Below are 27921 nucleotides of genomic sequence, written 5' to 3' on the forward strand. Positions count from 1 at the left end.
TCATTGCTTTTGTACTCTATGCCTCTACTTATAAAGCCCAGGATCCCGTATGCTTTTTTAACCGCTTTCTCGACCTGCCATGTCACCTTCAACAATTTGTGTACATATACCCTGAGTCCTTTAGCTTATATTGCCTCTCCTCATTCTTCCTACTGAAATGTACCACCTTGCATTTTTTTGGGTTAAATTTCATCTGCCACGTGTCCGCCCATTCCACCAGCCTGTCTATATCATCTCGAAGCCCATCACTATCCTCCTCACTGAAAACTACCCTTCCAAGTTTTGTGTCATCTGCAAATTTTGAAATTGTGCCCTGTACACCCAAGTCCTAGTCATTAATATATATCAAGAAACGCAGTGGTCCCATCACCAACGCCTGGGGACCACCACTGTACACCTCCTTCCAGTCCGAAAAACAGCTGTTCATGACCATCTCTGTTTCCTATTACTTAGCCAATTCTGTATCTATGTTGCTTCTGCCCCTTTTATTCCATGGGCTTCAATCTTGATGACAAGCCTATTATGCGGCACTTTACCAAATGCCGTTTGAAAGTCCATATACACACCACATCAACTGCATTGCCCTCATCTACCTTCTCTGTTACCTCATCAAAAAACTCAATCAAGTTAGTGAAACACGATTTGCCTTTTACAAATCTGTGCTAGCTTTCCCTAATCAATCCACACTTGTCCAAGTGACTGCTAATTCTGACCCGGATTATCGTTTCTAAAAGTTTCCCCACCACCAAGGTTAAACTGACTGGTCTGCAGTTGCCGGGTTTATCCTTACACCCTTTTTTGAACAAGGGTGTAACATTCGCAATTCTCCAGTCCTTTGGCACCACCCCCGTATCTAAGGATGTTTGGAAGATTATGGCCAGTCCCTACGCAATTTCCACCCTTACTTCCCTCAGCAACCTAGGATGCATCCCATCCGGACCAGGTGACTTATTTACTTTAATTACAGCTAGCCTTTCCAGTACCTCTATCAATTTTTAGCCCATCCAGTATCTCAACAACATCTTCCTTTACTGAGACTCTGGCAGCATCTTCTTCCTTGGTAAAGGCAGATGCAAAGTATTCATTTAGTACCTCGGCCATGCCCTCTGCCTCCATGAGTAGATCTCCTTTTTGGTCCCTATTCGGTCCCACCCCTTCTCTTACTACCCATTTACAGTTTACATGCCTATAGAAGACTTGGATTCCCTTTTATGTTGGCCGCCAGTCTATTCTCATACTCTCTCTTTGCCCCTCTATTTCCTTTCTCGCTTCCCCTCTGAACTTTCCATATTCTGCCTGGTTCTCACTTGTGTTATCAACTTGACAACTGTCATCTGCCCCTTTTTTTCTGCTTCATTTTACTCTCAATCTCTTTTGTCATCCAGGGAGCTCTGGCTTTAGTTGCCCTACCTTTCTCCCTAGACTGTACCTAGACTGTAACTGAACCATCTCCTCCTTAAAGGCCGCCCACTGTTCAATTACAGTTTTGCCTGCCAATCTTTAATTCCAATTTACCCGGGCCAGATCTGTTCTCATCCCACTGAAATTGGCCCTCCTCCAATTGAGTATTTTTACTTTAGAGTGGTCCATGTCCTTTTCCATAGCTATTCTAAATCTTATGATACTATGATCGCTGTTCCCTAAATATTCCCCCATTGACACTTGCTCCACTTGGCCCGCCTCATTCCCCAAAACAAAATCCAACAATTCCTCCTTCCTCGTTGGGCTGGAAACGTACTGGTCAAGAAGGTGCTCCTGAACACACTTCAAAAATTCCTCGCCCTCTTTGACTCTTCTATTATTACTATCCCAGTCTATATTAGGACAGTTGAAGTCCCCCATTATCATTTCTCTATGGCTTTTGCACCTCTCTGTAACTTTCCTGTAAATTTGCTCCTCTATATCCTTCCCACTAGTTGGTGGCCTATAAAATACCCCCAGTAGTGCAGTAGTGTAATGGCACCTCTTTTGTTTCTTAACTCTAACCAAATAGATTCTGTCCTTGACCCTTCCAGGACATCCTTTCTTTCCAGTATTGCAATATTCTCAATCAATACTGCCACTGCCCCCCCCTTTCTTTCCCTCCCTATCTTCCCTGAACACCTTGTATCCATTGTAAACAATTTTACAACACCAAGTTATAGTCCAGCAATTTTATTTTAAATTCACAAGCTTTCGGAGGCTTTCTCCTTCCTCAGGTGAACGATGTGGAAATGAAATCCTCGAAATGAAATCGCATTTATAATTCACAGAACAATGCTTGGTGATAACAGACAGTTTTTTCAACTGCCCGTTGCCAAGGCAATCAGTGTGCAGACAGACAGGTGTTACCTGCAAGGTCTCAGAATATACAAATCACCAAAAAAAAACAGAGATAGAGAGGTAGAAACATAGAAAAGACAGCAACTGACCAGTTATATTAAAAACAGATAACATTTGTTCGCTGGTGGGGTAACGTGTAGCGTGACATGAACCCAAGATCCCGGTTGAGGCCGTCCTCATGGGTGCGGAACTTGGCTATCAATTTCTGCTCGACGATTTTGCGTTGTCGTGTGTCTCGAAGGCCGCCTTGGAGTACGCTTACCCGAAGGTCGGTGGATGAATGTCCATGACTGCTGAAGTGTTCCCCGACTGGGAGGGAACCCTCCTGTCTGGCGATTGTTGCGCGGTGTCCGTTCATCCGTTGTCGCAGCGTCTGCATGGTCTCGCCAATGTACCATGCTCTGGGGCATCCTTTCCTGCAACGTATGAGGTAGACAACGTTGGCCGAGTCACAGGAGTATGAACCATAATCATCGAGCAGAAATTGATAGCCAAGTTCCGCACCCATGAGGACGGCCTCAACCGGGATCTTGGGTTCATGTCACGCTACACGTAACCCCACCAGCGAACAAATGTTATCTGTTTTTAATATAACGGGTCAGTTGCTGTCTTTTCTATGTTTCTACCTCTCTATCTCTGTTTTTTTTTGTTTGTTGTTTTTTTTTGGTGATTTGTATATTCTGAGACCTTGCAGGTAACACCTGTCTGTCTGCACACTGATTGCCTTGGCAACGGGCAGTTGAAAAAACTGTCTGTAATCACCAAGCATTGTTCTGTGAATTATAAATGCGATTTCATTTCGAGGATTTCATTTCCACATCGTTCACCTGAGGAAGGAGAAAGCCTCCGAAAGCTTGTGAATTTAAAATAAAATTGCTGGACTATAACTTGGTGTTGTAAAATTGTTTACAATTGTCAACCCCAGTCCATCACCGGCATCTCCACACCTTGTATCCAGGAATATTTAGTACCCAGGAATATTTAGTACCCAATCCTGCCCTTTTTTGAGCTAGGTCTCCGGTATCACCATGACATCATATTCCCATGTGGCTATTTGTGTCTGCAGCATACCAACCTTGTTTACCACGCCTCATGCGTTTACACGCATGCACTGTAAACCAATCTAGACTTTCTTGCACTCTCTTAGTCTGATTCCACCTAATACTGTACTATTACTTGCCCGAGTGCTACCTTTCTTTCCCAATCCTTTGTGCACCTTGTTTCTCCTTTCCAATGCTACATCCTGGTGCCCACCCCCCTGCCAAATTAGTTTAATCGCCCCCACACAGCACTAGTGAACCTGCCCGCAAGGACATTGGTTCCAGCCCCGTTGAGGTGCAACCCGTCCGGCCTGTACAGGTCCCACCTCGCCAAGAACTGGTCCCAATGCCCCAGGAATCCAAAGCCCTCCCTCCTGCACCATCTCTCCAGCCACGCATTCATCGGCACTATCCTCCTATTTCTATACTCGCTAGCGCGTAGCACCAGGAATAATCCGGAGATTACTGCCTTTGATGTCCTGCTTGTTAATCTCTTTTCTAACTCCTTAAAATCTGCCTGCAGGACCACATTCCTCTTTCTACCTATGACGTTGGTACTGACATGGACCACGACCTCTGGCTGTTCACCCTCCCCCTCTAGAATGTTCTGCAGCCGCTTAGTGACATCCTTGACCCTGGCATCTGGGAGGCAACATACCATCCTGGAATCACGTCTGCAGAAACGCCTGTCTGTTCCTCCAACTATAGTATCCCCTATCACTATGGCTCTCCTGACCTTTCTCCTCTCCTCCTGTACAGCTGAACCACCCATGGTGGTATGGTCATGGCTCTGGCTGCACTCTCCAGAGGAACCCTCTCCCTCACCAGTATTCACAACTGAATACTCGTTAGAGAGTGACTTGCCCTCAGGGGACTCCTGCACTACCTGCCTGGTCCTCCTTGTCTGGCTGGCAGTCACCCAGTCCCTCTCTGCCAGTAGTCCCTTAAGCTTTGGGTGACCACCTCCTGAAATGTGCTATCCACGTAGCGCTCAGCCTCACCGATGCACTGTAGTGACGCCAGCTGCTGCTCAAGCTCCGAAATCCAGAGCTCGAGCTCCTCCAGCTGACGACACTTCCTGCACCTGTGGTTGTCCAGGACACGGGAAGCGTCCTGGAGTTCCCACATGGCACAAGATGCTCATTCGACGGGTCTGAGGTCCCCAGCCATGCCTCGGTTTATTAGATTATTAACAAACTTCACAAAAATAAACTTAAAGACTTAAAAAAAACACTCACCAGCTACTCACCATTCAGCTCCTTCCCTTATGCTGATGTCACTTTAGGTGTTTTTTCACCTCTCTCCCACACTCTCCTCTCTCTCTCCTCCTTTTATCGCTGATCCCGTGCTCTGCTCTTTCTCTCCTCTCTCACTCCTCCTTTTATCGCTGATCCCGCGCTCCGCTCTCTCCTCTCTCACTCCTTTTCTCGCCAATCCCGCTCTCTCTCTCCTCCTTTTATTGCCAATCCCGCGCTCCGCTCTCTCTTTCCTCTCTCACTCCTCCTTTTATCGCTGATCCTGTGCTCCGCTCTCTCTCTCCTCTCACTCCTTTTATTGCCAATCCCGCGCGTCGCTCTCTCTCCTCTCCTGCTCCTCCTTTCATCGCTGATCCCGCGCTCCACTCTCTCTCCTCTCTCACTCCTCCTTTCATCATTGATTCCGCGCCCCGCTCTTTCCTCTCTCGCTCCTTTTATTGCTGATCCCACACTCCGTTCTCTCTCTCCTCTCTCCTTTTATCGCTGATCCCGCACTCCACTCTCTCTCCTCTCTCACTCCTCCTTTTATCGCTGATCCCACACTCCGCTCTCTCTCTCTTCTCTCATTCCTCCTTTTATCACTGATCCTGCGCTCTGTGCTCTCTCTCCTCTCTCACTCCTCCTTTCATCACTGAACCCGTGCTCCGCTCTCTTTCTCTCCTCCTTTTATCACTGATCCCGCGCCTCGCTCTCTCCTCTCTCCTCCTTTCATTACAGATGCCGCGCCCCACTCTCTCACTCCTCCTTTTATCACTGATCCTGTGCTCCGCGCTCTCTCTCTCCTCTCACTCCTCCTTTCATCACTGATCCTGCGCCCTGCTCTCTCTCCTCTGACTCCTTCTTTTATCACTGATCCTGTGCTCCGCGCTCTCTCTCCTCTCTCACTCCTCCTTTTATTGCTGATCCCGTGCTCCGCTCTCTCTCTCCTCACTCGCTCCTCCTTTCATTACTGATGCCGCACTCCGCTCTCTCTCTCCTCTCTCACTCCTCCTTTTATCGCCAATCCCACACTCCGCTCTCTCACTCCTCCTCTCACCACTGATCTCGTGCTCCGCTCTCGGTCTCCTTTCCTACTCCTCCTTTTATCACCAATCCCGCGCTCCGCTTGCTCTTTCCTCTCTCACTCCTTTTATCGCCAATCCCGCGCTCTGTTCTCTCCTCTCTCACTGCTCCTTTTATCGCCAATCCCGCGCTCTGTTCTCTCCTCTCTCACTGCTCCTTTTATCGCCAATCCCGCGCTCTGTTCTCTCCTCTCTCACTGCTCCTTTTATCGCCAATCCCGCGCTCTGTTCTCTCCTCTCTCACTGCTCCTTTTATCGCCAATCCCGCGCTCTGTTCTCTCCTCTCTCAATGCTCCTTTTATCGCCAATCCTGCGCTCCACTTGCTCTCTCCTCTCTCACTCCTTTTATCGCCAATCCCGTGCTTCGCTCTCGGTCTCCTCTCTCGCTCCTCTTTTTATGGCCGCCTTCTGCTCTGCAACCTTTAGCACGTAACCCTGTATGGGGTATGCACATGCTTGAAATTACCCAGACCCAAAAGTATCACACTGCATTTATCCACATAGAAGCATATCTATGGGCCCATTCCCCCGTTATACCTGAATCAGCCTTTGCCCTGTCTATTTCATCTATATTACGAACCCCTGTACGCAATTTTTGTGTCATCACGCCTTCATCCAAATCATTGATAAAGATGTTGAAGAACAACATTCCCAACACGGACAGCTGTGGGACTCCATTTCCGATTGGATCCTATACAAAGCTGCTTTCATTAATTACTACCCTCTGCCTACAAGAATGCAACCACATCTTTAGCCTAAAATCTACCTGCCAATTCCACATGATGAGACCTTATATAATTGCTGCATGTGCACCACTAAAATATAGAATATGTAAACAGACTGTATTTCCCAGCATGTAGAGTAGGTTGATGTCATTGAACTGCTCTCTTATTTCCATTCCTTGTTTTTGGGAAGAAGGGGACGAATATAGAGAACGGTTTTGTAGAACAGTTGTGTTTGTGGGAAAGGGAGATAAATTCCTGTTTAACTAACATACTCTTTACTGGAATAGACCTTAATATTTTAGATATTGGTTAATGGGTAGGTTGAGCCAGTGTTCTTTTTATTTATTTAAAATTCAGCCAAGTTTCAGAAGAGGACTATATGAGAATCAGGTTGGAACTTTGATACAATTTGATGAAAATTCTTGCTGCGTACCTTTAAAAAGCCCTTCATGATACCTTGTAGCTGATCTGCGCTTCTGGCCCGCTGCTGCTCTACTCAAGTTTCAAGATTTTATTCCCCCTGTGTGTTACCACAATGACGGTGTAAGTATTGTGAGTTACCTGCAGTCACAGTTGTGTGTTGTTTCATTTCAGAGCCTGGAGTTGGGTTGGGGATTGGGGCCTGTTGCCTTACACTGGAGAACGGCACACCAGGAATTTACATCCACAGCCTTGCCCCAGGATCAGTTGCCAAACTGGATAGCAGACTGAGGTCAGTCTTAACCTGTAAAAATGTGTTCCCTGAAGTTGTGAAGTGTCCGGCACATCACTGAAAGTAACGTGGAGTGCTTCTTTCTAATAGGTGATCTTTTGGAAACCTTGTTAAAGAAGCAGTAGATAGGAATAAATTTCAGAAACTCTGCAGGTGCTGGAATACAGTTTCACAGGTGCTGATAATGACCATTCTTTATGTATGAGCCCTGTCAGTGAGTGTCAGCAAGCTATTTAACCAAGGAGGTTATCACAGGCAAGCCCAATCCTCCTCTTAACCATCATCGAGAAATGCACACTTTCTAGCAGGAGTCACTGGATGGCGACAAGGAATAGGAACCTTTGTCTTATTTTTCCCCTCCCAAGTCTGACGGTTTTGAAATTAATTTTGTTGCCCTATTAGCAACATGTCTGAGCTCAGATAATTTGGCACAGCCTGGAAATTGAACGTGGGACCTTCCTCTCCTATATAGCTCAATAGTATGTGGTGCATTTACTTATTGAGTCATCAAAAACGCTTCCACTTTGTAAAATCTGAACTGCAGCAGATAGCATCTCTGAGACTATAAACTATTATCTATCTCAATCTGCAGCAGTGATTCTGAATTAAGAGGAAGTTAATACTGTTTCCCTGTAAAATACAGAATTTTCACCTTAAACCCAGGGCCACTGCCTCAGCTTGGTTTCCTCATAGAGCCTCCATTTAGCCTCAGTTGCATCCAAATTCAGACCGCCACCATACCCCACAATGACCAATCGGTCAATTGATACAATCTTCTAATCCTCATTAAGTTGCAGCTTGTTAGTTCCCATGCATTTCACAACCTTGGCCATTTACCTGCTAAACTAGACTCTTGAATTTCTACAAAACCAGCTGATCAAGGAACTGAGATTAGTGGAGGTATATAATCCCCATGTGCCTGTGGTACCATACAGTAGAGGAGGGGCTAGATGGGCAAAACGTGAACAAAAGACCCTCATTTTGTACCAGAATAAACGTGGGCTCATGTCAGCATAGAGTCATAGAGTTATACAGCACGGATAGAGGCCCTTCGGCCCATCGTGTCCGCGCCGGCCATCAGCCCTGTCTACTCTAATCCCATATTCCAGCATTTGGTCCGTAGCCTTGTATGCTATGGCATTTCAAGTGCTCATCCAAATGCTTCTTGAATGTTGAGGGTTCCTGCCTCCACAACCCTTTCAGACAGTGAGTTCCAGACTCCAACCACCCTCTGGCTGAAAAAGTTCTTTCTAAAATCCCCTCTAAACCTCCCGCCTTTTACCTTGAATCTATGTCCCCTTGTTATAGAACCCTCAACGAAGGGAAAAAGCTCCTTAGTATCCATCCTATCTGTGCCCCTCATAATTTTGTATACCTCAATCATGTCCCCCCCTCAGCCTCCTCTGCTCCAAGGAAAACAAACCCAATCTTCCCAGTCTCTCTTCATAGCTGAAGCGCTCCAGCCCTGGTAACATCCTGGTGAATCTCCTCTGCACCCTCTCCAAAGCGATCACATCCTTCCTGTAGTGTGGCGACCAGAACTGCACACAGTACTCCAGCTGTGGCCTAACCAGTGTTTTATACAGCTCCATCATAACCTCCTTGCTCTTATATTCTATGCCTCGGCTAATAAAGGCAAGTATCCCATATGCCTTCTTTACCACCTTATCTACCTGTTCCGCCGCCTTCAGGGATCTGTGAACTTGCACACCAAGATCCCTCTGACCCTCTGTCTTGCCTAGGGTCCTCCCATTCATTGTGTATTCCCTTGCCTTGTTAGTCCCTCCAAAGTGCATCACCTCGCACTTTTCCGGGTTAAATTCCATTTGCCACTGTTCCGCCCATCTGACCAACCCATCTATATCGTCCTGCAGACTGAGGCTATCCTCCTCGCTATTTACCACCCTACCAATTTTTGTATCATCAGCGAACTTACTGATCATACCTTTTACATCCATATCCAAGTCGTTAATGTAGACCACAAACAGCAAGGGACCCAGCACCGATCCCTGTGGTACCCCACTGGCCACAGGCTTCCAGTCACAAAAACAACCTTCGACCATCACCCTCTGCCTTCTGCCACTAAGCCAGTTTTGTATCCAAAGTGCCAAGGCACCCTGGATTCCATGGGCTCGTACCTTCTTGACCAGTCTCCTGTGGGGGACTTTATCGAAGGCCTTACTGAAATCCATGTATACCACATCCACTGCGTTACCCTCATCCACACGCCTAGTCACCCCCTCAAAAAATTCAATCAAATTAGTCAGACATGATCTTCCCTTGACAAAGCCATGTTGACTATCCCTGATTAATCCTTGCTTCTCCAAGTGGAGACTAATTTTGTCTTTCAGAATTTTTTCCAATAATTTTCCTACCACTGATGTTAGGCTCACTGGCCTGTAGTTCCCTGGTATTTCCCTACTCCCCTTCTTGAATAATGGTACTACATTAGCGGTTCTCCAGTCCTCTGGCACATCCCCTGTGGCCAGAGAGGTTCTGAATATATGTGTCAGAGCCCCCGCAATCTCCTCCTTTGCCTCACACAGTAGCCTGGGATACATTTCGTCCGGGCCTGGGGATTTATCCATTTTTAGGCCTGCTAAAACCGCCAATACCTCCTCCCGCTCGATGTTAATATGTTCGAGTATACCACAGTCCCCCTGCCGTATTTCTATGTCTACATCGTCCTTCTCCATAGTGAAAACAGATGCAAAAAATTCATTTAGAACCCCTCCTACATCTGCCGGCTCCACACACAGATTGCCATTTTTGTCCCTAATGGGCCCTATTTTTTCCCTAGTCATCCTCTTACCCTTAATATACTTATAAAACATCTTAGGATTTTCCTTTATTTTGCTCGCCAGTGTTATTTCATGGCCCCTCCTTGATCTCCTAATTTCTTTTTTAAGTATCCCCCTGCACTTTTTGTACTCCTCTAGGGTTTCCTCCGTCTTTAGCCTTTTGTATCTGCCAAAAGCCCTCCTTTTTTTCCTAATCCATTCTCGTATATCCCCTGACATCCAAGGTTCCCTGGAGTTCTTGGAACCACCCTTGACTTTTACGGGAACATGTTGCCATTGTATGGTCTCAATCTCCCTTCTGAAAGACTCCCATTGCTCCGATGCGGATTTTCCTACAAGCAGCTGATCCCAGTCCATTTTGGCCAGATCCTGCCTTATCCTATTAAAATCGGCCTTCCCCCAATTTAGAACCTTTATTTCCGGCCCCTCCCTGTCCTTTTCCATGACCACCTTAAATCTCACCGAATTATGGACACTCTCACCAAAGTGCTCACCTACTAGCACTTCTTCCACTTGGCCGGCCACATTCCCTAGAATTAGGTCCAGTACCGCCCCCTCTCTTGTAGGACTTTCTACATGCTGGCTCAAAAAGCTCTCCTGGATGCACGTTAAGAATTTTGTACCCTCTAAGCCTTTTACACTCTGAGTATCCCAGTTAATATTGGGGAAGTTGAAATCCCCCACTATTATTACCCTATTATTTGCACAATTTTCTGAGATTTGCCTACATATCTGTTCCTCTATCTCCCCCTGACTGTTTGGGGGCCTATAGTACACTCCCATCAAAGTGCTTGCCCCCTTTTTGTTTTTAAGCTCCACCCATATGGCCTCATTTGAGGAACCTGCTAATATATCATCCCTCCTTATGGCAGTAATTGATTCTTTAATTAATATTGCGACCCCCCCTCCTCTTATACCTCCCCCTCTGTCTCGCCTGAAGATTCTGTACCCCGGAATATTGAGCTGCCAGTCTTGCCCCTCCCTCAACCATGTCTCTGTGACAGCAACAATATCATACTCCCATGTGTTTATCAACACCTTCAGTTCATCCACCTTATTCGCAAGACTCCTTGCATTAAAATAGATGCCAGCCAGCCTTGCCCTCACATATTTGCCCTGTCTTCCAAGCTGACTTGTTTTTTTCTCTATATTTGGCTGCACATCACCCCCTATTGTAGCTCCACTCTGTATCCCATCCCCCTGCCAAGTTAGTTTAAACCCCCCCACAACAGTGCTAGCAAACCTCCCCGCGAGGATATTTGTCCCGCTCTGGTTCAGGTGCAACCCGTCCGACTTGTACAAGTCCCACCTTCCCCAGAAGCAGGCCCAGTGATCCAGGAAACTGAAACCCTCCCTCCTGCACCAACTGTTTAGCCACGCATTCATCTGTTCTATCCTCCTATTTCTATACTCACTAGCCCGTGGCACTGGGAGTAATCCAGAGATTACAACCTTTGAGGTCCTGCTCTTTAATCTGCTACCTAGCTCCCTAAATTCTTGATGCAGGACCTCATCTCCCTTCCTACCTATGTCGTTGGTCCCAATGTGGACCACGACCTCTGCCTGCTCACCCTCCCCCTTGAGAATGCCCTGTAGCCGCTCAGTGACATCCATGACCCTGGCACCAGGGAGGCAACAAACCATCCTGGAGTCACGTTTACGGCCACAGAAACGCCTGTCTGTTCCCCTTACGATAGAATCCCCTACCACTATAGCTCTTCCACTCTTTTTCCTCCCAGCCTGTGCAGCAGAGCTACCCCTGGTGCCAGGAAGTTGGCTGCTGCTGCCTTCCCCTGATAAGCCATCCCCCTCAACAATATCCAAAGCGGTATATTTGTTTGAGAGGGGGACGGCCACAGGGGACCCCTGCACTGCCTGCCTGCTCTTCTTACTCTGCCTGGTGGTCACCCAATTACTTCCTGCCTGTACAACCTTTACCTGCGGTGTGACCATCTCACTAAACGTGCTATCCACGACGTTCTCAGCATCGCGAATGCTCCTTAATGAATCCATCCGCAGCTCCAGTGCCGCAATGCGGTTTGTCAGTAGCTGCAGCTGGATACATTTCCCGCACACATGGTCGTCAGGGACACCGGAAGGGTCCCTGATTTCCCACATCGAGCAGGAAGAGCATAACACGGGGCTGGGCTGTCCTGACATGACTTACCCTTTAACTAATTAATTCAAATTAAATGAATCCCACCAATTTCACTTCAATTAAAAAGGTATACTCAAGGGCCCTTGCTGAACAGCAGTCCCCCACTTCACAACAGAGACCAGAGAATCCACAAACTCTAACCTTAGACAAATTCAGCAGGAAAATACTCACCAGCCAATCACTTACCTCTTCCTTGGTGACGTCCCACTTGGATTACTTTTTGCTTCTTATTTATCTTAGGTCCAGGAGTTAAGTCCCTGTGATGTCGCACAGTAGTTGTCTCTTGGTGCAGGTCTGCTGCTGCTTTTATTCCACAATCTCAGTCTTCTACTCTCAGGTCCACTACCGCTCTGCAGGAAAAGTTTGGAAAAGCAAGGCAAAGCAGCACCTCCTTCCCCCACTTCACCAAACTCCCACACTTACCGAACTCTCAGCACACTGTAATATCCGCACACCGTGTAGTCCGCACTGAGAGGCCCCTGTATTTCTACAGTTGAGACTCCGATGAGTCAGGCCTGCCCCACCTTCAGGTACCAATTGAATCTAGCTAACCAATTAACTTGCTACAGCAGCTCTCTGCTGAAGCTTGACAGAAACTTAGAAATTTAAACTTTTAAATTGACCTTAAACAGTTGAAGCAATATGCACTAGATTTAAAGAGATTAACCCTTCAACTCCCACACTTACCGAACTCTCAGCACACTGTGTAATATCTGCACACCATTATCCGCATATCCATTAAAATGAAAAGTCTGTTGTTACAAAAAGCATTTGTGCCAATATTGCTTTTTTCTTGCCCTGTGATATACTTGTGGAAGGAATGTTGACATTGAGAGCAGCAAAATTGTTTTAGTTTTATTAAGACTGAAAATCATAATAAAAAAAAAATTGTGCCCCAACCAGTAAATTCCCTTTAAGTACGAGCTGGAACTAATAAAAGAGTGAAATGGAGCACTGGGTGCTAGAATGGCTTCATGACCTCTTGATCATTTCAGTTGTAGTTCGATGCGACATTGTATGCTCTTGAGTGAGTGTGAGTAGTGCACCCTGTGGTGCTATGTGTTCTATTTGCTGCGTGCAAGGCATAAAAAAACAAGATCAAGTATAAATGGGTTCAGTTCATGGTTGATTGCAGTCTTCCCCACAAAATGTTGAACTGGAAAAAAAACGTCAATGAACAAATTATTTAAGTGAGCTGTTCATAGTTGCCATTTTAGCTGTCATGCACTTTAGAAATGGACGCAATTGCACACATCACAGTAAGGCATCATAACTTCCTTATTTTGTTTCACACACTGAGCTTGATACGGAAAAAGTAATTTTCTTTCCCTTTCATTCCAGCCGAGGTGATCAAATTTTGGAGGTGGACTCTGTAAGCCTGCGTCATGCAGCTCTGAGTGAGGCATATGCGATTCTAAGTGAGTGTGGTCCAGGTCCTATCAGCCTTATTATTAGCCGTCATCCAAACCCAAAGGTAAGAAATGTGAACAAATGCAGTCATCCAATGCTTTCTGAAATAAAAACAGAAAATGCTGAAATATACAGCAGGTCCAACAGCATCTGAAAATAGGAGGCCCAATCCAATAGGAGGCACAATCTGTCCATCTTGGTAGAGGTGGTTGCACACATGCACCTAACGAAAGCCAGAAGCATGTAAATTGGGGGATTATGACGTTAATCAGTGTGCAACACTGATTTGAAGCAGCCAGCGGCATTTTCGAACTCCCCGCTCCAGCCAACACACTGTCTTAACCTCACACAGCTGAACAGGAGTTAAAGGGCATGAAGGAACCCCCACCAGAGCTATTTAAAGGGAGCGGGTAGGAGTTACAGGTTATTTGCTGGATTAGTTATTCTGGCTGCAGGTACAATTGTAGGTGTTTGTGGAAGTTTCCTTTACTTGGAAAAAGTTGCAATATTATATAGAGAGTGGTCTGGCTGGTTGTGTAGTACTATTAGTGGCATTTAAAATGGTGTGCTGAACGAGGTTGCTGCCAGACATGGGTGGCCTACTAGGGTTTCCTCTGGGAATTGACTATGACTGGGAACATGCAGAGAGGCCACGCAGAGCAGGACAAGCTGCCAGAAGAGGGAGGAGGAGGAGGAGGAGGAGGAGGTGGTGCAGGGCACTCAGCAGGAGGCCATATCCAACGAGGGCCTTCAGGGACCAATTCTCTTAACTCAACTTCAGCGACTACCAGTGCATTCGACAGCTGCGGTTCACAAAAGAGGTCATGATTGAGATTTGTCAACTGCTGCAGCCACAACTGCAGCCTCAGAGCAGGACAAAGACAGCTTTGCCTGTGCCTGTCAAGGTGACCGTGGCGCTTAATTTTTATGGCTCTGGCTCCTTTCAGGCTGCTGCTGGAGATATAAGCAACATCTCACAGTTTGCAGTGTAGTGCTGTATAAGGGAGGTCACGAAGGCTCTGAACGCACTCCGAAACAGATTCATCTCATTCTCTCTTGACAGAGACAAGCAGCACGAGCGAGCATGAGGGTTTGCTCGCATTGCAGGCTTCCCAATGGTGCAGAGTGCCATTGACTGCACTCATATTGCCACGCATGCTCTACATCTGAACTTGGCCATATTCATGAACTGAAAGGGATTCCACTCCCTCAATGTGCAGCTGGTCTGTGACCACACACAGCGCATCATGCAGGTCAATGCCCACTACCCTGTCAGCAGTCATGATTCTTTCATTCTGCAGCAGTCCAACGTGCCACCTATATTTCAACCAGCACGGCAAGTCAAAGGCTGGCTACTGGGTGACCAGGGTTATCCCCTCATGAAGTGGCTCATGACTCCTGTCCAGAAAGCACACACACATGCACAAGAGGCCTACAACGAGAGCCATCGAGCACACCATTGGCATCCTCGAGCAATGCTTCTGCTGCCTAGACCACTCTGGATGAGCCCTGCAGTAATCAGCTGAGCAGGTATCAAGATTTGTCGTTCTCTGCTGCATGCTGCACAACTTGGCCATTATGAGGGAACAGCACTTGCCACCATCTATCCGGCAAGACACTGAGCAACAGGCAGAGGAGGATGAGACGGAGGGAGAGGAAGAGACGGAGGAGGAAGTGGAGGAGAAGGAGGAGGAAGTGCAGCAGGAATTGGAGGAAGAGGCAGGGAGGCACCAAGGTAGACAGGCCCTGTCTGCCAGGACTCTGTGTGATCAGATTATTAATGAGCGATACCAATAACCTCAACGACACCTCCCCATTCACCAACTGTCCCACACTCCTTACCTTTCCTCTCACATGACCATCAAATCGTCCTACTTGTGATTACACATTGCTTCCTCCCTCAGCTCATCACAGAAATAAAAACTACCACCAAATGAAACTTCAAATCCAAATTTATAAATTAACATGTGAAATGATTGAAACAACATGAGAGTATTCACCCTTACTGCCTGTTGTTCTTGTGCCTTTACCTTTCCTAGTGGTCCTATGAGGTGCATCCCCAGTGGCTGGAACATGGGTGGTGGAAGGCTGCTGACCTTCAATTGAGGAGAGTGCAGATGGCCTTGGAGGACGACTCAAGCAGCTCTGGGCCGGGAGGGCCCGGCTTCAGACTGCACCATCTTGGCCTGGGCTGCAGCAGTCTGGCCTGGCTGATTGACAGGCAACAGCAAGGGCACTGGTGGATTAATAGGGGTGGGAACAGGAATGCTGTCTTCCTGAGAGAGGACAGCAGGTTTGTCTTCCATGGTGCCACTGCCACTCTCATGGGGCGGCGCCTCAGCAATCCTGGTGATCTGCAGGAGAACAGATTGCTGGACTGCTGTGATGCCCTGGAAGCCCCGTTCCACAGTAGAACCCACAGCCACGATAGCAGTAGTCTGAGCTCCCAAGACCACAGTCAGACCTTGGATGGCAGATGTTTGTGCCACAATGGAAGCTGTGATATTAGTCATCAGACACTGTATCATGGTGGGTTCCACAGGTGTGCTGATGGAGGTGACCACACTTTCCATGTGGGAAAGGATGGGCTCCAAGTTCTGCGCAAAGCCCTGTGCCAAGTTGGAGCTGAACGCCTCCATGCCCCTTGACATTGTGCATAGGCTTTCTGGCAGGCTTTCCAGTGCACCAAGCATTTGGTTGTGTACACCCATCAGCCTTGTTCTGTAGCCTGGCCCATCGAAGTCATCAATTGACTCTTCTGCAGCAGAACTAGAGTGCGACCTCGCCCTCCGGTGAGCTGGCACCTGTGGTATCCATTCCCCCTGCCCCATGCAGATCCCTCCTCTATCCTAGCCTCTAAAGTACGCTCAGTATCATTCTCTGAGCTGGTGGCTGTGAGTGTAAGATCGAGTGACGGTGTGTCTGCATCATCACTGTCATCGTCCTCTGCCACCTCTGATGTTGCCAGTTCCAGTTCTTGGGTATTTAAATGACAAAGGGACATGGTTTGAGTTGGGGGGGGGGAGGAGAAAGTAAGATATGCATGCTTACAACATCAGCAGCACGTGAGTCTGAAAAGATTGTGGGATGAGGGAGAAGTAGGAAGTGAGAAGGAGGATTAGGTATGCAGAGACCCTCATCATTGATACCTGCAGCACCAAAAGTGGCCATGGCCACAATGACGGCCCACCCAAAGATGGACAGCACTGTCTCCTCCACGGGGTTGAGGACGTGTAGGAATGCCTGTCTTCCTCCAGGTCTTTCCTGCTGCCTGCTGTTGTGCTCCACCTTCACCTACAAGAAAGAGGGAAATGTGTCAGTGAGTGTCCTGCAAGATGTGTGGGTGATGTGGCTGTCATGGTTGAATAGCTGCCAGTGTGTGTGACCTGTGAGTTGTGGGTTTGCAGCTTGCAAGAGTGGTACTGTGAGGGTGAGATGCAGCATCTGATTTGAAGAGTTGTGTACTGATAGAAAGTGTTTGTTGGTAGGTGGGTGGCAGGGGGTGTAATGCAGGGAGCAGTGGATGAGGCTAGTGGTGCAGCTGGTAGGAGATGCCACTTGACAGTTAACTCACCTTGATCATTTGTGTCAAATCATTGAACTCCTTCCTGAACTGCATCCATGTACGAGGTGCGATACTCCTAGCATTTACTTCATGCGCGACTTTCTCTCACTGCCTCTTCAGCATGTGTCTGGAGGGCCTCCTGTCCCCCTGCGGATAAAGGATGCCAGATGCCACTCCTTGTGTCCACCTCATGCAGAAAAGCCTTTAGTGGGCCGTCCGAGAACCTTGGTGCACGCTCTCTCACAGGCACAACCAATCCTCACTTTCCTGTAGCGCAGAGTTAATTGACAAATTCCAGCTCTTGCTGCAGCTACATTGTACCTCCCCTTTAAGAGGTGTAGGCTGCCTTTAAGTAGTGCTAGCCACTCCTGATATCGAAACCCCCTGCTGGTCCGTGCAGCCAATCAGCAGCACAGGTAGCTAATTTAACCAATTTAACCCCCATAACAATCAACATAACAGATTTGCATACTGCTGTGCTCGGTGTCTGGTACGGGGAATGTGAGCATTCCAAGAGTGTCATCTGTTCTGGGTTTGTTTTTCTTGATAAACGTAATGACTGATGTGTGCAAGAAGTTTTTATTAAGGCTTGTTTTGTATCCAGCCTGATTGAACCAACTGACTGGAGGAGACTTTGTGGTCGATTTTAACTCCCAGCGAGTTTATGGTTGGAAACCACAGGAGCCAGTTAGTTTCTGACCTTCCCGGCGACAGCAAGAGGCAGTTTTCACTGCTGGGCCTCATATCCTGCTGATGGAACCGCGGTGGGGGTGGTTGGCAGGGAGTGGCTGCCTGCCTAGTGACCATCAAGCGGCCTTTGGTTGCCCGCGGGCATGCATGTAGGTATGGCGACAGGGGTTCCTCTAGGGTCTTGCAGGAAAGAATGGCAGGAGAGGCCTAAACTTTCCTTGTGAGGCCTGGCGCTGCACTCCTGCTCCTGTTGGTGCGACAAAGGAAAGTAAAAAACTTACCTTTCAGGGCCTCTTCATGTCCCTATCCTCTTTGGATTTGCTTCAGTTTGGTGGCAAGCCGCAGCGGTTTCCCTGCTCAAGGCTAAGTTAAAATGTTATCAGTGTCCGATAGATGTCAGTTAAGAACCTGCCGGCTTCAGGCATGCCGCCTGCTCGGAAGAGCAGGTTAAAATTGAACATAGTAGGATCCAGTTGGCTTTCCAGTGGGCAAGTGTCAGGGCATTTGGACTGCCCATCAGCCCAGTTTCCACCACGCGGGTGGGGTTAAAATTGTCTCCTTTGACTCAGTGGCGGAGCTCACCTTTCACTTGGACTGTACGTACCCGTTATTCATTCCCAACTTGCTTTGTGTGAAATTCCTTGTCTATTCCACTTTAACGAAAAGCGCTGCAAATCAGGTGGAGACGCTCAAGCAAATTGTAAAAAAAAGTGAAACAATGTTCAAGTGACTCAGTGCCAAGAATTATAATAAATGACTTTAAAATATAAATGTTTTCTAAGGACTTGTTTAAATTCATAACAGCGTAAGCTCCAAATGTAACTAGGATCTCAACTTTATGAAGTATTACTGATCATTTTTTCCATCTACTGCACAAGATTGAGACTTTCCAGTCTGGATAAACTATTACTGTAGATTTTTCACATTCTGTTATTGACATTTTAACTTAGATGACATTTTTGCCTGATTTAAGAACAATGTTCCAGCTGGATAAGTGGTGTGGCTATGCGTAGTTGTTCAGTGCTGTCATGACTATGAAAGCTGTCATGACTATGAAAGCAGAACATTTGCCTGAGGAAGGAGAAAATCTCCGAAAGCTTGTGAATTTAAAATAAAATTGCTGGACTATAACTTGGTGTTGTAAAATTGTTTACAAATGAAAGCTGTCGTCATTTTATGGGGGCTATTTTAATTTACCTTGGCCCTACCCTGCACTATTTCTAATATTTAAAGTTATCACGAGTCAGATGCAAATTTTATTACCATTCCACTTAGTTCCTAACCTTAGTTATCTTGAGCAGTGGGATTCCCAATAACGGCTATGGCAATTCCCAGTGGGTAAGACAAAATCAGGGGAATCAAACCTCAGCAGTCCCTGGTGATTCCTAATCACTAGCTACAGAGGCATTGATGACAGCTGGGGAGGAGGGTTTCCACACATCTTGGCTTCAGTTGTGTCAGGCTAGCCGAATGGAGAAGGTGGCGATAAAAATTGTAGAAAAAGGAGAAACTCGCACTAAATACTCCCACAAGGGGAAAGTTTACAAAGTCATCATTGGAAACCAGTGGTAGTCCCTATAAATATGAATTTCAAAATAGCTTTTACTGGCACATTTCTAAATTTTAAGTGTTACCATGCCTTATGATGCTGTTTTATTTTTCAACCATGCTTTGGGTGAGAATTCTGGATGGGTTTTAATGGAGAAATGGCCTTCACAATGCAGCATGAGGGTTGTGGTGATTACCTGTGTGGATGAATGGATTCAGAATGATCCGGAGCTTAGAGGGTTAAATTATGAGGACAGGTTGCATAAACTTGGCTCGTATTCCCTTGAGTATAGGAGATTGAGGAGTGATCTGATCGAGGTGTTTAAAATATTAAAAGGATTAGATGAGAAACTATTTCCTCTGATAGGGGAATCCAGAACAAGGGGACATGATCATAAAATTAGAGCTAAGCCATTTAGGAACGAAAACAGGAAGTATTCAGAACTCACTTCCCCCAAAACAGCTGCGGATGCTGGGCCAATTGGAGCTTTCAAGACTAAGATCAATAGATTTTTGTTCGGTAAGGGTATCAAGGGATATAGAACAAAGGCGGAAAAATGGAAAATTGAGGTGCAGATCAGCCATGATCTAAATGAATGTGGCTGAATAGCCTACTCTTGTTCCTAACATTCCTATTTTTTTTTATTCGTTCATGGGATGTGGGCGTCGCTGGTGAGGCCAACATTTATTGCCCATCCCTAATTGCCCTTGAGAAGGTGGTGATGAGCCGCCTTCTTGAACCACTGCAGTCCGTGTGGTGAAGGTTCTCCCACAGTGCTGTTAGGAAGGGAGTTCCAGGATTTTGACCCAGTGACGATCAAGGAACGGCGATATATTTCCAAGTCGGGATGGTGTGTGACTTGGAGGGTAACATGCAGGTGGTGTTGTTCCCATGTGCCTGCTGCCCTTGTCCTTCTAGGTGGTAGAGGTCGCGGGTTTGGGAGGTGCTGTCCAAATCACGGATATAGGTATTTGTATGATCCATGTATTTTTTCAGTTTTCCTTTTAAAGATGCTCCATCAGTATTTGATGGAATGTTGTGTGGCACTGTGGCCACACTAGGTGCGCCACTTAAAATAAATAGAATTTACTTTGACACAAGGGGCATGATTTTAGCTCAGAGCCAGGAACCCAGCGCGTGGTAGATATTCACGTGGGGAACCCGAAAGTCAAGTAACTGCGTTGCTTTCTGCGATCGCAACACAACTGAAGGTAAGTATTTGTGCTTCCGGGTTTCCCACGCTGGCTGGCTGCCTGTTGGGAGGGAAAGGAGCGGCGAATCGGAGAGGGGAGGAAGGGAGAGAGTTATTGTGGGCTGCGGAAGAAATTGGAGGCGGGAGGGAGTGGGGGGACGTGGATGACATCGGGTGGGCTTTGGAGAAGATGGGGGTGGGTGGGAGGTCCACCATTGGGGTAGGGGACAGGTCCACCTTGGGAGGGGTGGATCCACCATCCGGGGGGCCGATCACACCAGGTGAGCTTGTTGGACCTGGATGAAACACTCCTGCTCCTCCAGGCCACAAGCAGTGCAATTAAGGCACTCACCTCATGGATCTGGCCCTTCTCGCCTACTTTCACCTGACGTGAATCAGAAGTGATGGGAAACCTGAACAGGCAAGGTTCAAGTCATTTGACTTTTCTAATACACCAAAAATTAACTGCCTTTACTATTTCAATGAAGTACATTGCCCCTTTAACTATCGGCCCGCCGGCTTTAAGTGGGGACGGGACTTCCAGGTTTCTGTTGCGCACACGCATCCAAACACGCCTGCATTAAATCTGGAAGTGGGCGCGTTGGAGCTGTGATGCGGTCCCGCTCCAAAAACAAACTATTTTTACTGCTCACCCGCCCCCAACCCATCTGTTCTTGGGGGTTAAAATTACTCCCAAGGTGTCATATAAATACCACCTCTGCTTCTTTCTTTGAGATGCACTGCAAATTGGACATTGCATATACCATTTGCACTCCATATACCATTGGGACAAATGGTATGTGGAGGTGAATGAAGTTTAGCATCAGGGTAAATACGTTTGTGTTGCAAAATGTGATACCCTTGCACTTTTCCCCCATGATGCAAACTTAACCAAATTTAGTTCTTTTGAATTTATCAGAGTGACAAAACAGAAAAAAAAATTTTGAAAAAAAACCTTTTTCCTCCCGCCTCAATTTTCTCCTTTCCTGGAGATGCTGGTTCCTGTGGACATTCAGTTCCATGGGAACCAGTAGCCCTTACCCATCTCCAGCAAGCGGTTACTCTGAATCCTGAAATTAGTGTTTGGCTGTTCAACCGTTGAGCAGCACAACCCAGTCCAATCAGTGTCTACAGCATCCCACTTTCCAACCGCAGTCGCTAGGTAGTGATCTGGAGTCAGAATGCTGGCAGACTCCCCACCCCGCCCCCCCCCCCCCCCCCCCCCCCCCACCACACTCCTTTTCCCTTCCTTAGCCCAAGAGGCTGAGGCCAATTGTTCTTCCAGCCCAGAGATACACAGGCCAATTGCAGCAACTAACTCCACACAGACCAGGGATCAGCCCCAGGACCTTATGCAGCCTTACGATTAGATTCAGTCTATCATGAGTTAGAAATGTTCTATTGTCTTTAACATTTTTTTGTACTCAGCATTCAATATTTTTGATAGACAGTGCATATCATAAGAGATGTGCTTTTCATAGAATCATTGAATAATACAGTACCGAAGGAGGCCATTCAGCCCATCGTGCCTGTGCTGGCTCTTTGAAAGAGCTATCCAATTAGTCCCACTCCCCTGCTCTTTCCCCATAGCCCTGCAAAATTATCCCCTTCAAGTATTTATCAAATTCCCTTTTGAAAATTATTATTGTTTTAACAATGTATGAGTACTCACAGGGTTATACTAGATTGCAGCTTTAAATTTCCATGTAACTGATGCAGAGAGACTTGGCATAGGTACACTGTAATCTGGCACAGGGCTACACTATTGTTCTGAGTGGTCAGGAGCCTGCTTAAAGCTCGGGCTGCGGTCAACCTGAAGACCATTAGGCGTGGTAGATTTTGTCATTGCTTACCTAGGCATGTGGAGGATATCGGGTAGGGAGCTCTCTGCTTGCTATCTCATCTCAACAATATGTTTATTGATGGTTATAAACACAAGAGGAGCTCAAAGTAGATAATATGGGCAAAGAAAAAATAAATCAGAAATAGTTTCTTATTAGGCAGAGGGTAAAATCCAACATGCTCTCGGAATATAATAGTTTGGTTCTTCCATGTACAATCCAAGAATGAAATTGTTATGAATAGTTTTTAAAAAATCGTATATAATTTCCAAAAAATGTTGTATGAATCATCAGGAAACCAAATATTGTTTTTTCCAGTCCCCCAAAGATTAAAACTTACTTTGAAATACAAAGAAGCTCTTTTGAGCATCTGATCAGAAATAGTTTCCAGTCCAGCATGAAGTACAATTAAAATATCAGCTCTAACCATGTAACGTGTACATTGTTCTGTTGTTTGTTTAAGAGTGTTTCAAATGATTATTTTTCACAGAGGTTTAATAGCTCTGAATGATTTGTTTAAGATTTAAAACAAGAAATGATAAATGTTGGGTATTTGGTAAAAAAAACATTTGAAATGTTTATGGAACTTTTGCTAATGAAGCCAAAGACCTCCAGATACAATAGTACATTGTGAAATGATTTAAGCCGTCAAAAAGCTACGGGCTTGGTTGTGTTTTTCCCCAATTTTCTTTTCCCCCTCCTGAAAACAGTTCCATAGCTGCCAAATTCTTCCAGCAATTTGCCAACGTGGCCATTCTTCACATTTAGGGCTGGATTTTCCTAAATCTGCCTCAGGACCTTTGGGGCGGGCTGCCCGTCACCCCCAACCCCACCGTGACCCTGGCCCAGTCTCCTCTCCGGGCCTCGCTAAAGGTGCAGAGTGAGTTCCTGGCAGAATCTCTGCCACCAATAAGGATCAATCTGCAGCAGAGGAATTAAATGTGACGGTGCTGCCGCAGGAACATGAGTCTTGCCGCTGCTACCTCAGTGACCACTGCCATCCTCCTCCTGGTGTCCCTTGGGGTTGGCGGAGACAACAGCGGTAACCAGAGAAATGAGGTGGCTTGCCAGGCTCTATCTCCCTGACAGCATTTACATGCAGCGGGTGGCGAAGGAGCGGCCAACAGCCTTCCTGGCTGGAGCAGGGGAAGGAAAATTGAGGCCAGGGCAGGGAAACAGCAGTAGGCCTCGCTGTCTGATATTACTTTTCCCTGTTTTCGGATTTGGGACGGGATCGTGGAGGAAAATCCAGCCCTCAGTGTCGGCAAGCTACTTGACCTTGGGGAGATATCACAGCCAAGGCTGATCCTATCCTTAACTGACATGCATGCACACACATTTTCTAGGAGGTCACTGGATAATTATCAGGACCAAGAATTCTGGCTGTTTATTTTCTCCTTCTCAGCCCAGGAACATAGGCCAAATGTAACATATAATTGCTCCTGTGAAGTGCCTTGGGACATTTTACTACGTTAAAGGCACTATATAAATGCAAGTTGTTGATGTTGTAGCATCTCTCAACTGACTTAGCAGAGTTAAGGGATTGAACCTGCGACCTTTCTGCTCTGTATGGCTCAGTATTACACCAGGTGATCCATTTAACAACTGAATCATCAAGGGAGCTTTTTAAAAAAAGTTGCTCCCTTCAATTTACTTTTTTTCCACTGCATTTCACCATGTGAGCAGTCGAACTACATTAGACCAAAGCACCATCCATCCACTTATGTTGTTCTCTATACTTCATCACATTGGCATTAATCATGCAAAACTTGTGCTTCTGCCAGAGACTGGTATTTTATATTGTTGTGCTGAGGGTAAGGCTCATTATTGGACTAATCTAGAGGAAGCTTTACTGTGTATCCTGACAATGTCTACCAAAACTTTTCCCTTCCCTAGCATGGATGCTCCTCATGTTGCAGGTGAAAAATTGCCCAAATTTTTAAAAATAGGTAATTAAGTTCACATTGCTGGCTTAATGTCCTGTAGATAGGTATCTCCATTACAGCTGCCATCTTACTACATAACAAAATCTCTAATGGACATCAACAGGAAACTAACAGCTATCCTACCCGTGTCTTAAAGGGGCACAATCTCCTTGAAAGAAGCTCAAAAACTTTAGTTATGGAGATGAGCCAGATAGCCATGTGTCTCTTTAGTAATAATGATTTCACGCAGTATGTTTTTCAGCATGATTCACATTGTGTTTCAGCATGATTCACATTGTGTTTGTAAACAAAGAAAAAAATATTTGCTTATTATTTTAATTGAAGATGTTGCTCCCTTAAATTGGCCTGTCAGGCCCTGGTGACTGGTCCTTTATTGCCAGTAAAAATAAAGTGAAGTGGCAGGTTTTTCAGTTCCTGAGAATGAAGCAGTGAACTCTGATTTGTTTTTGAGGATCTTAGTGGTGACAGGAACTCCTAAAAAAAACTATAATTGCATAACTCCTGGCAGTCATCTCTTTACTGTGTAGAATCCAAAGAGCCTGGCTGGAAGGAAATAACTGGAGCGAGACTGCAATGTCTTTGAAATCCGATCATCGTACATACCATTAAAGATAAATGAGAAACAGCCTCCTAAGTCGAGGCATACTGGCAACATAATGACAGAATCTAAGGACACTAACCCAGCTAGTGCAAATGTATTAATATAACCTCCCCCCTCCAAAACATTACCATTAAAGAAAATAAGCATGCAACTGTTTGTATCACAAAGGATAATGGGTGGCTCAAGTATTGAATAATTAGTCGTCCCTTCACACTTCATTAAGTTAAGTTTGTGCAGGTGGATGAAATAGTAATGTCGTTCAGTTTTCATAGCTTTGCATAAAGGCTGTTTGTGAATCTCGATGAATGCAGACTTGCAGCTGGTTCTGTACAAAGTTACCAGTGTAAACGTGATTTACCCTAAAATCCAGATTAGAAATCAAAACATAGCTACCGGTTTTGGTTTTAAAAAAAACACAGCCTAGAAATTGCTGACAGTGTAAACTGCAGTGTGGGGAAGGCGGTATACCACTTGCTTACTGCCCGATTTCTGCCTCCTACCAAGTTGCTGGAGATGTTCTACGGGTGGTGTGTACTGCTACATTAAGCCATATGTCAGTCTCATTGTGTTAGTTGTTACTGGTCAATGTACCAAATTACATTGTATGTGTGGTGTGCGCTTACCGCCCATACGAAATGAATGTTGTTGCTGACCCAGGTTTGCACCTCCCGGGAGTGTGGAGGGAACTGCTGTTCCATTGCATTTCAGCTGACAGAAAATTCTTTACAATGGAGATTGTTTTCAATGCTCACTTGGCATTAGAGGGGAAAAAAAGAAAGATTTGCATTTACTTAGCGCCTTTCACGACCTCAGGACGTCCCAAAGAGCGTTACAGCTAATTAGGTACTTTTGAAGTGTAGTCACTGTTGAAATGTGGGAAAACGCAGCGAACAAATTTACATACAGAAATGTCCCACAAACAGCAATGTGATAATGACCAGATCATCCAGGTTTTTTTGTGTGATGTTGGTTGAGGGATAAATATTGGCCAGGACACTGGGGTGAATTTCCCCTGCTCTTCTAGCAAGAGCAGAAGAGAGCTATCAAACATTTCAGTTAGCACCGAAGGCATACTGTTCAGACTTATTGTTATGACACCCATTTGATCATCATGCCCAGGCACAGTTACCGGGCGGTGACAAAACAGCCGTTCCCCCAGTGCCTGAGGCTTAGCAGGGTGGCTGTTACAGTGCCATCTGAAATAAATACAGAAAATGTTGAAAACACTCATCCAGCCAGACAGTATCCATGGAGAAAGGAAAAAAGTACATAATGCTTCAGGAAAACCTGCAGATAACCTTGAACATAGGGACAACGCTGCCAGTAGAGGTCAAAGTGTAAATTAGGTATCATACTACTACTCTCTTGCTGCACTCTTCTACTTCTATGCAGTTATCTTGCAAATAAATGTGAACATAACATACCCCGAGAGCACGTGGGATGCCCATCATACTCCCCTGTCCACTCTGAAAAGTGATAAACACAACACTGCCAAAGTTTTATGTTCACATAAAATGGAGGCATGGAGAGTCGACCATGAGGCAGCATGGAGTGATGCAGGGGTCCAGTGGAGGTGAGTAGACGCCTTGGTGATTAGTAGTCCACACCAGCAGATCCAGTATACCAGCAGAGGGATGTATGGAGCTAGCAGCAATGGGAAGCAAGCGGAAAGCAGCAAAGCACAGGTCATTCATAGAGCCAAATGGGAACCAGCAGGAACAGATCAGAACTAGCTCAATGTAGAGTGAAAAATAAAATGGACTCATAAAGGAGTCAGACTGCTTTTGGAAACTGTCTTTTTGCTGTGAATGCAAGTTAAAAATATTGAGAGAGTCAATTGCAATATGTATTTTACAGAAATATCATTAAGTAAACTCTGATCTGCTCTCCTGTGGAAATGCTGAGGTTTAAATGCTTCCTTAGTGCAAATAACAGTCGCTCAGCCTTGTTATTACTTTTGCTGCTCCATTGTGTCACTGTATAATCAAGAGTTAACAAACAGGTTTGAGTTGTTTCAGAAACGTTTAGTAACCCACATTTTCTAAGTCTATATATATTGCAACAATACTTAAACTTAGCTTGTTTATCAAGAGCTTCCTGAATCTATTACCTATTATCTGGCCTGCTTCTGCGTTCAGTTTTCCAGCTCCTCTGCTGGGAATTTTTCACTCTACATTGAGCTAGCTCTTATCTGTTCCTGCTGGTTCCCATTTGGCTCTATGAATGACCTGTGCTTTGCTGCTTTCCACTTGCTTCCCATTGCTGCTAGCTCCATACATCCCTCTGCTGGTATACTGGATCTACTGGTGTGGACTACTAATCACCAAGGCCTCTACTCGCCTCCACTGCACCCTTGCATCACTCTATGCTGCCTCATGGTCGACTCTCCATGCCTCCAATTTTCTAGCAGTGCGCCCACTGATACTCTTCCCCTCAAATAGCTCCTGGACTCATTTGCCCTCCACACCTGTCTCCAAAACTGGACATTAGTTCGTTGGTGCTCCAAGCTGACTCCATCCTATCTACAAGTCAGCTTCATCCCACCAAGGGACCTCTGGCTTTAACTTTGGACTCTCACTTATTGTCTGCTCCCTATCCTTTGTTTACAATCAGGACGTATCTATCCTAATCTTTACCATGCCTATGTAACCTGAATTTCCTCTATGTCCATTCGCGTGCACATTTTGGCTGTCACTTTGGACCCGACTCTAACTCCCTTTTTTTTTCTTCTCTTTCCCCCTCTTCAGCCCTTTTGTCCCCTTCCTGTCACTCAGTCATGCCACCTTTCATTTCTCACCTCAGGGGTACGTTGCTCCCCAAATCCCTACCTTCACTATTCCTCTCTCTTCCTACTAACCTGCTGCCAACCAGGCTTGAATCTCTCTTGGATAAGTCTCCATCTTCCCTTTCTGCCTCTCTTGGCATTCTCTGAAGGGCCCATCGAGGCACACTCGTTGCCTCCTTATGAACTGTACCCCAACTCTCCCACCCCGCTCTCCCGCCTACATTCCCTTCCAACTCAGCACAGTTAATCTCACTAATCATCATTCCC

The 27921-nt window shown here is 46.1% G+C and overlaps 1 protein-coding gene across 5 annotated transcripts in view; it reads left to right on the plus strand.

The window, feature by feature from the left end:
• Nucleotides 1–27921, plus strand: part of pdzd2 (PDZ domain containing 2) — a 365301-nt gene that overhangs the window by 269159 nt on the left and 68221 nt on the right. For all 5 annotated transcript variants that reach the window (XM_067984873.1, XM_067984884.1, XM_067984901.1 and 2 more), the window contains 2 exons: nt 6999–7116; nt 13417–13549. In XM_067984873.1, the coding sequence (XP_067840974.1) occupies nt 6999–7116; nt 13417–13549 (251 nt within the window). The remainder of the gene's footprint in view (nt 1–6998; nt 7117–13416; nt 13550–27921) is intronic.

This window comes from Heptranchias perlo, chromosome 1 (genome assembly GCF_035084215.1).
Source record: "Heptranchias perlo isolate sHepPer1 chromosome 1, sHepPer1.hap1, whole genome shotgun sequence".
Lineage (NCBI taxonomy): Eukaryota > Metazoa > Chordata > Chondrichthyes > Hexanchiformes > Hexanchidae > Heptranchias > Heptranchias perlo.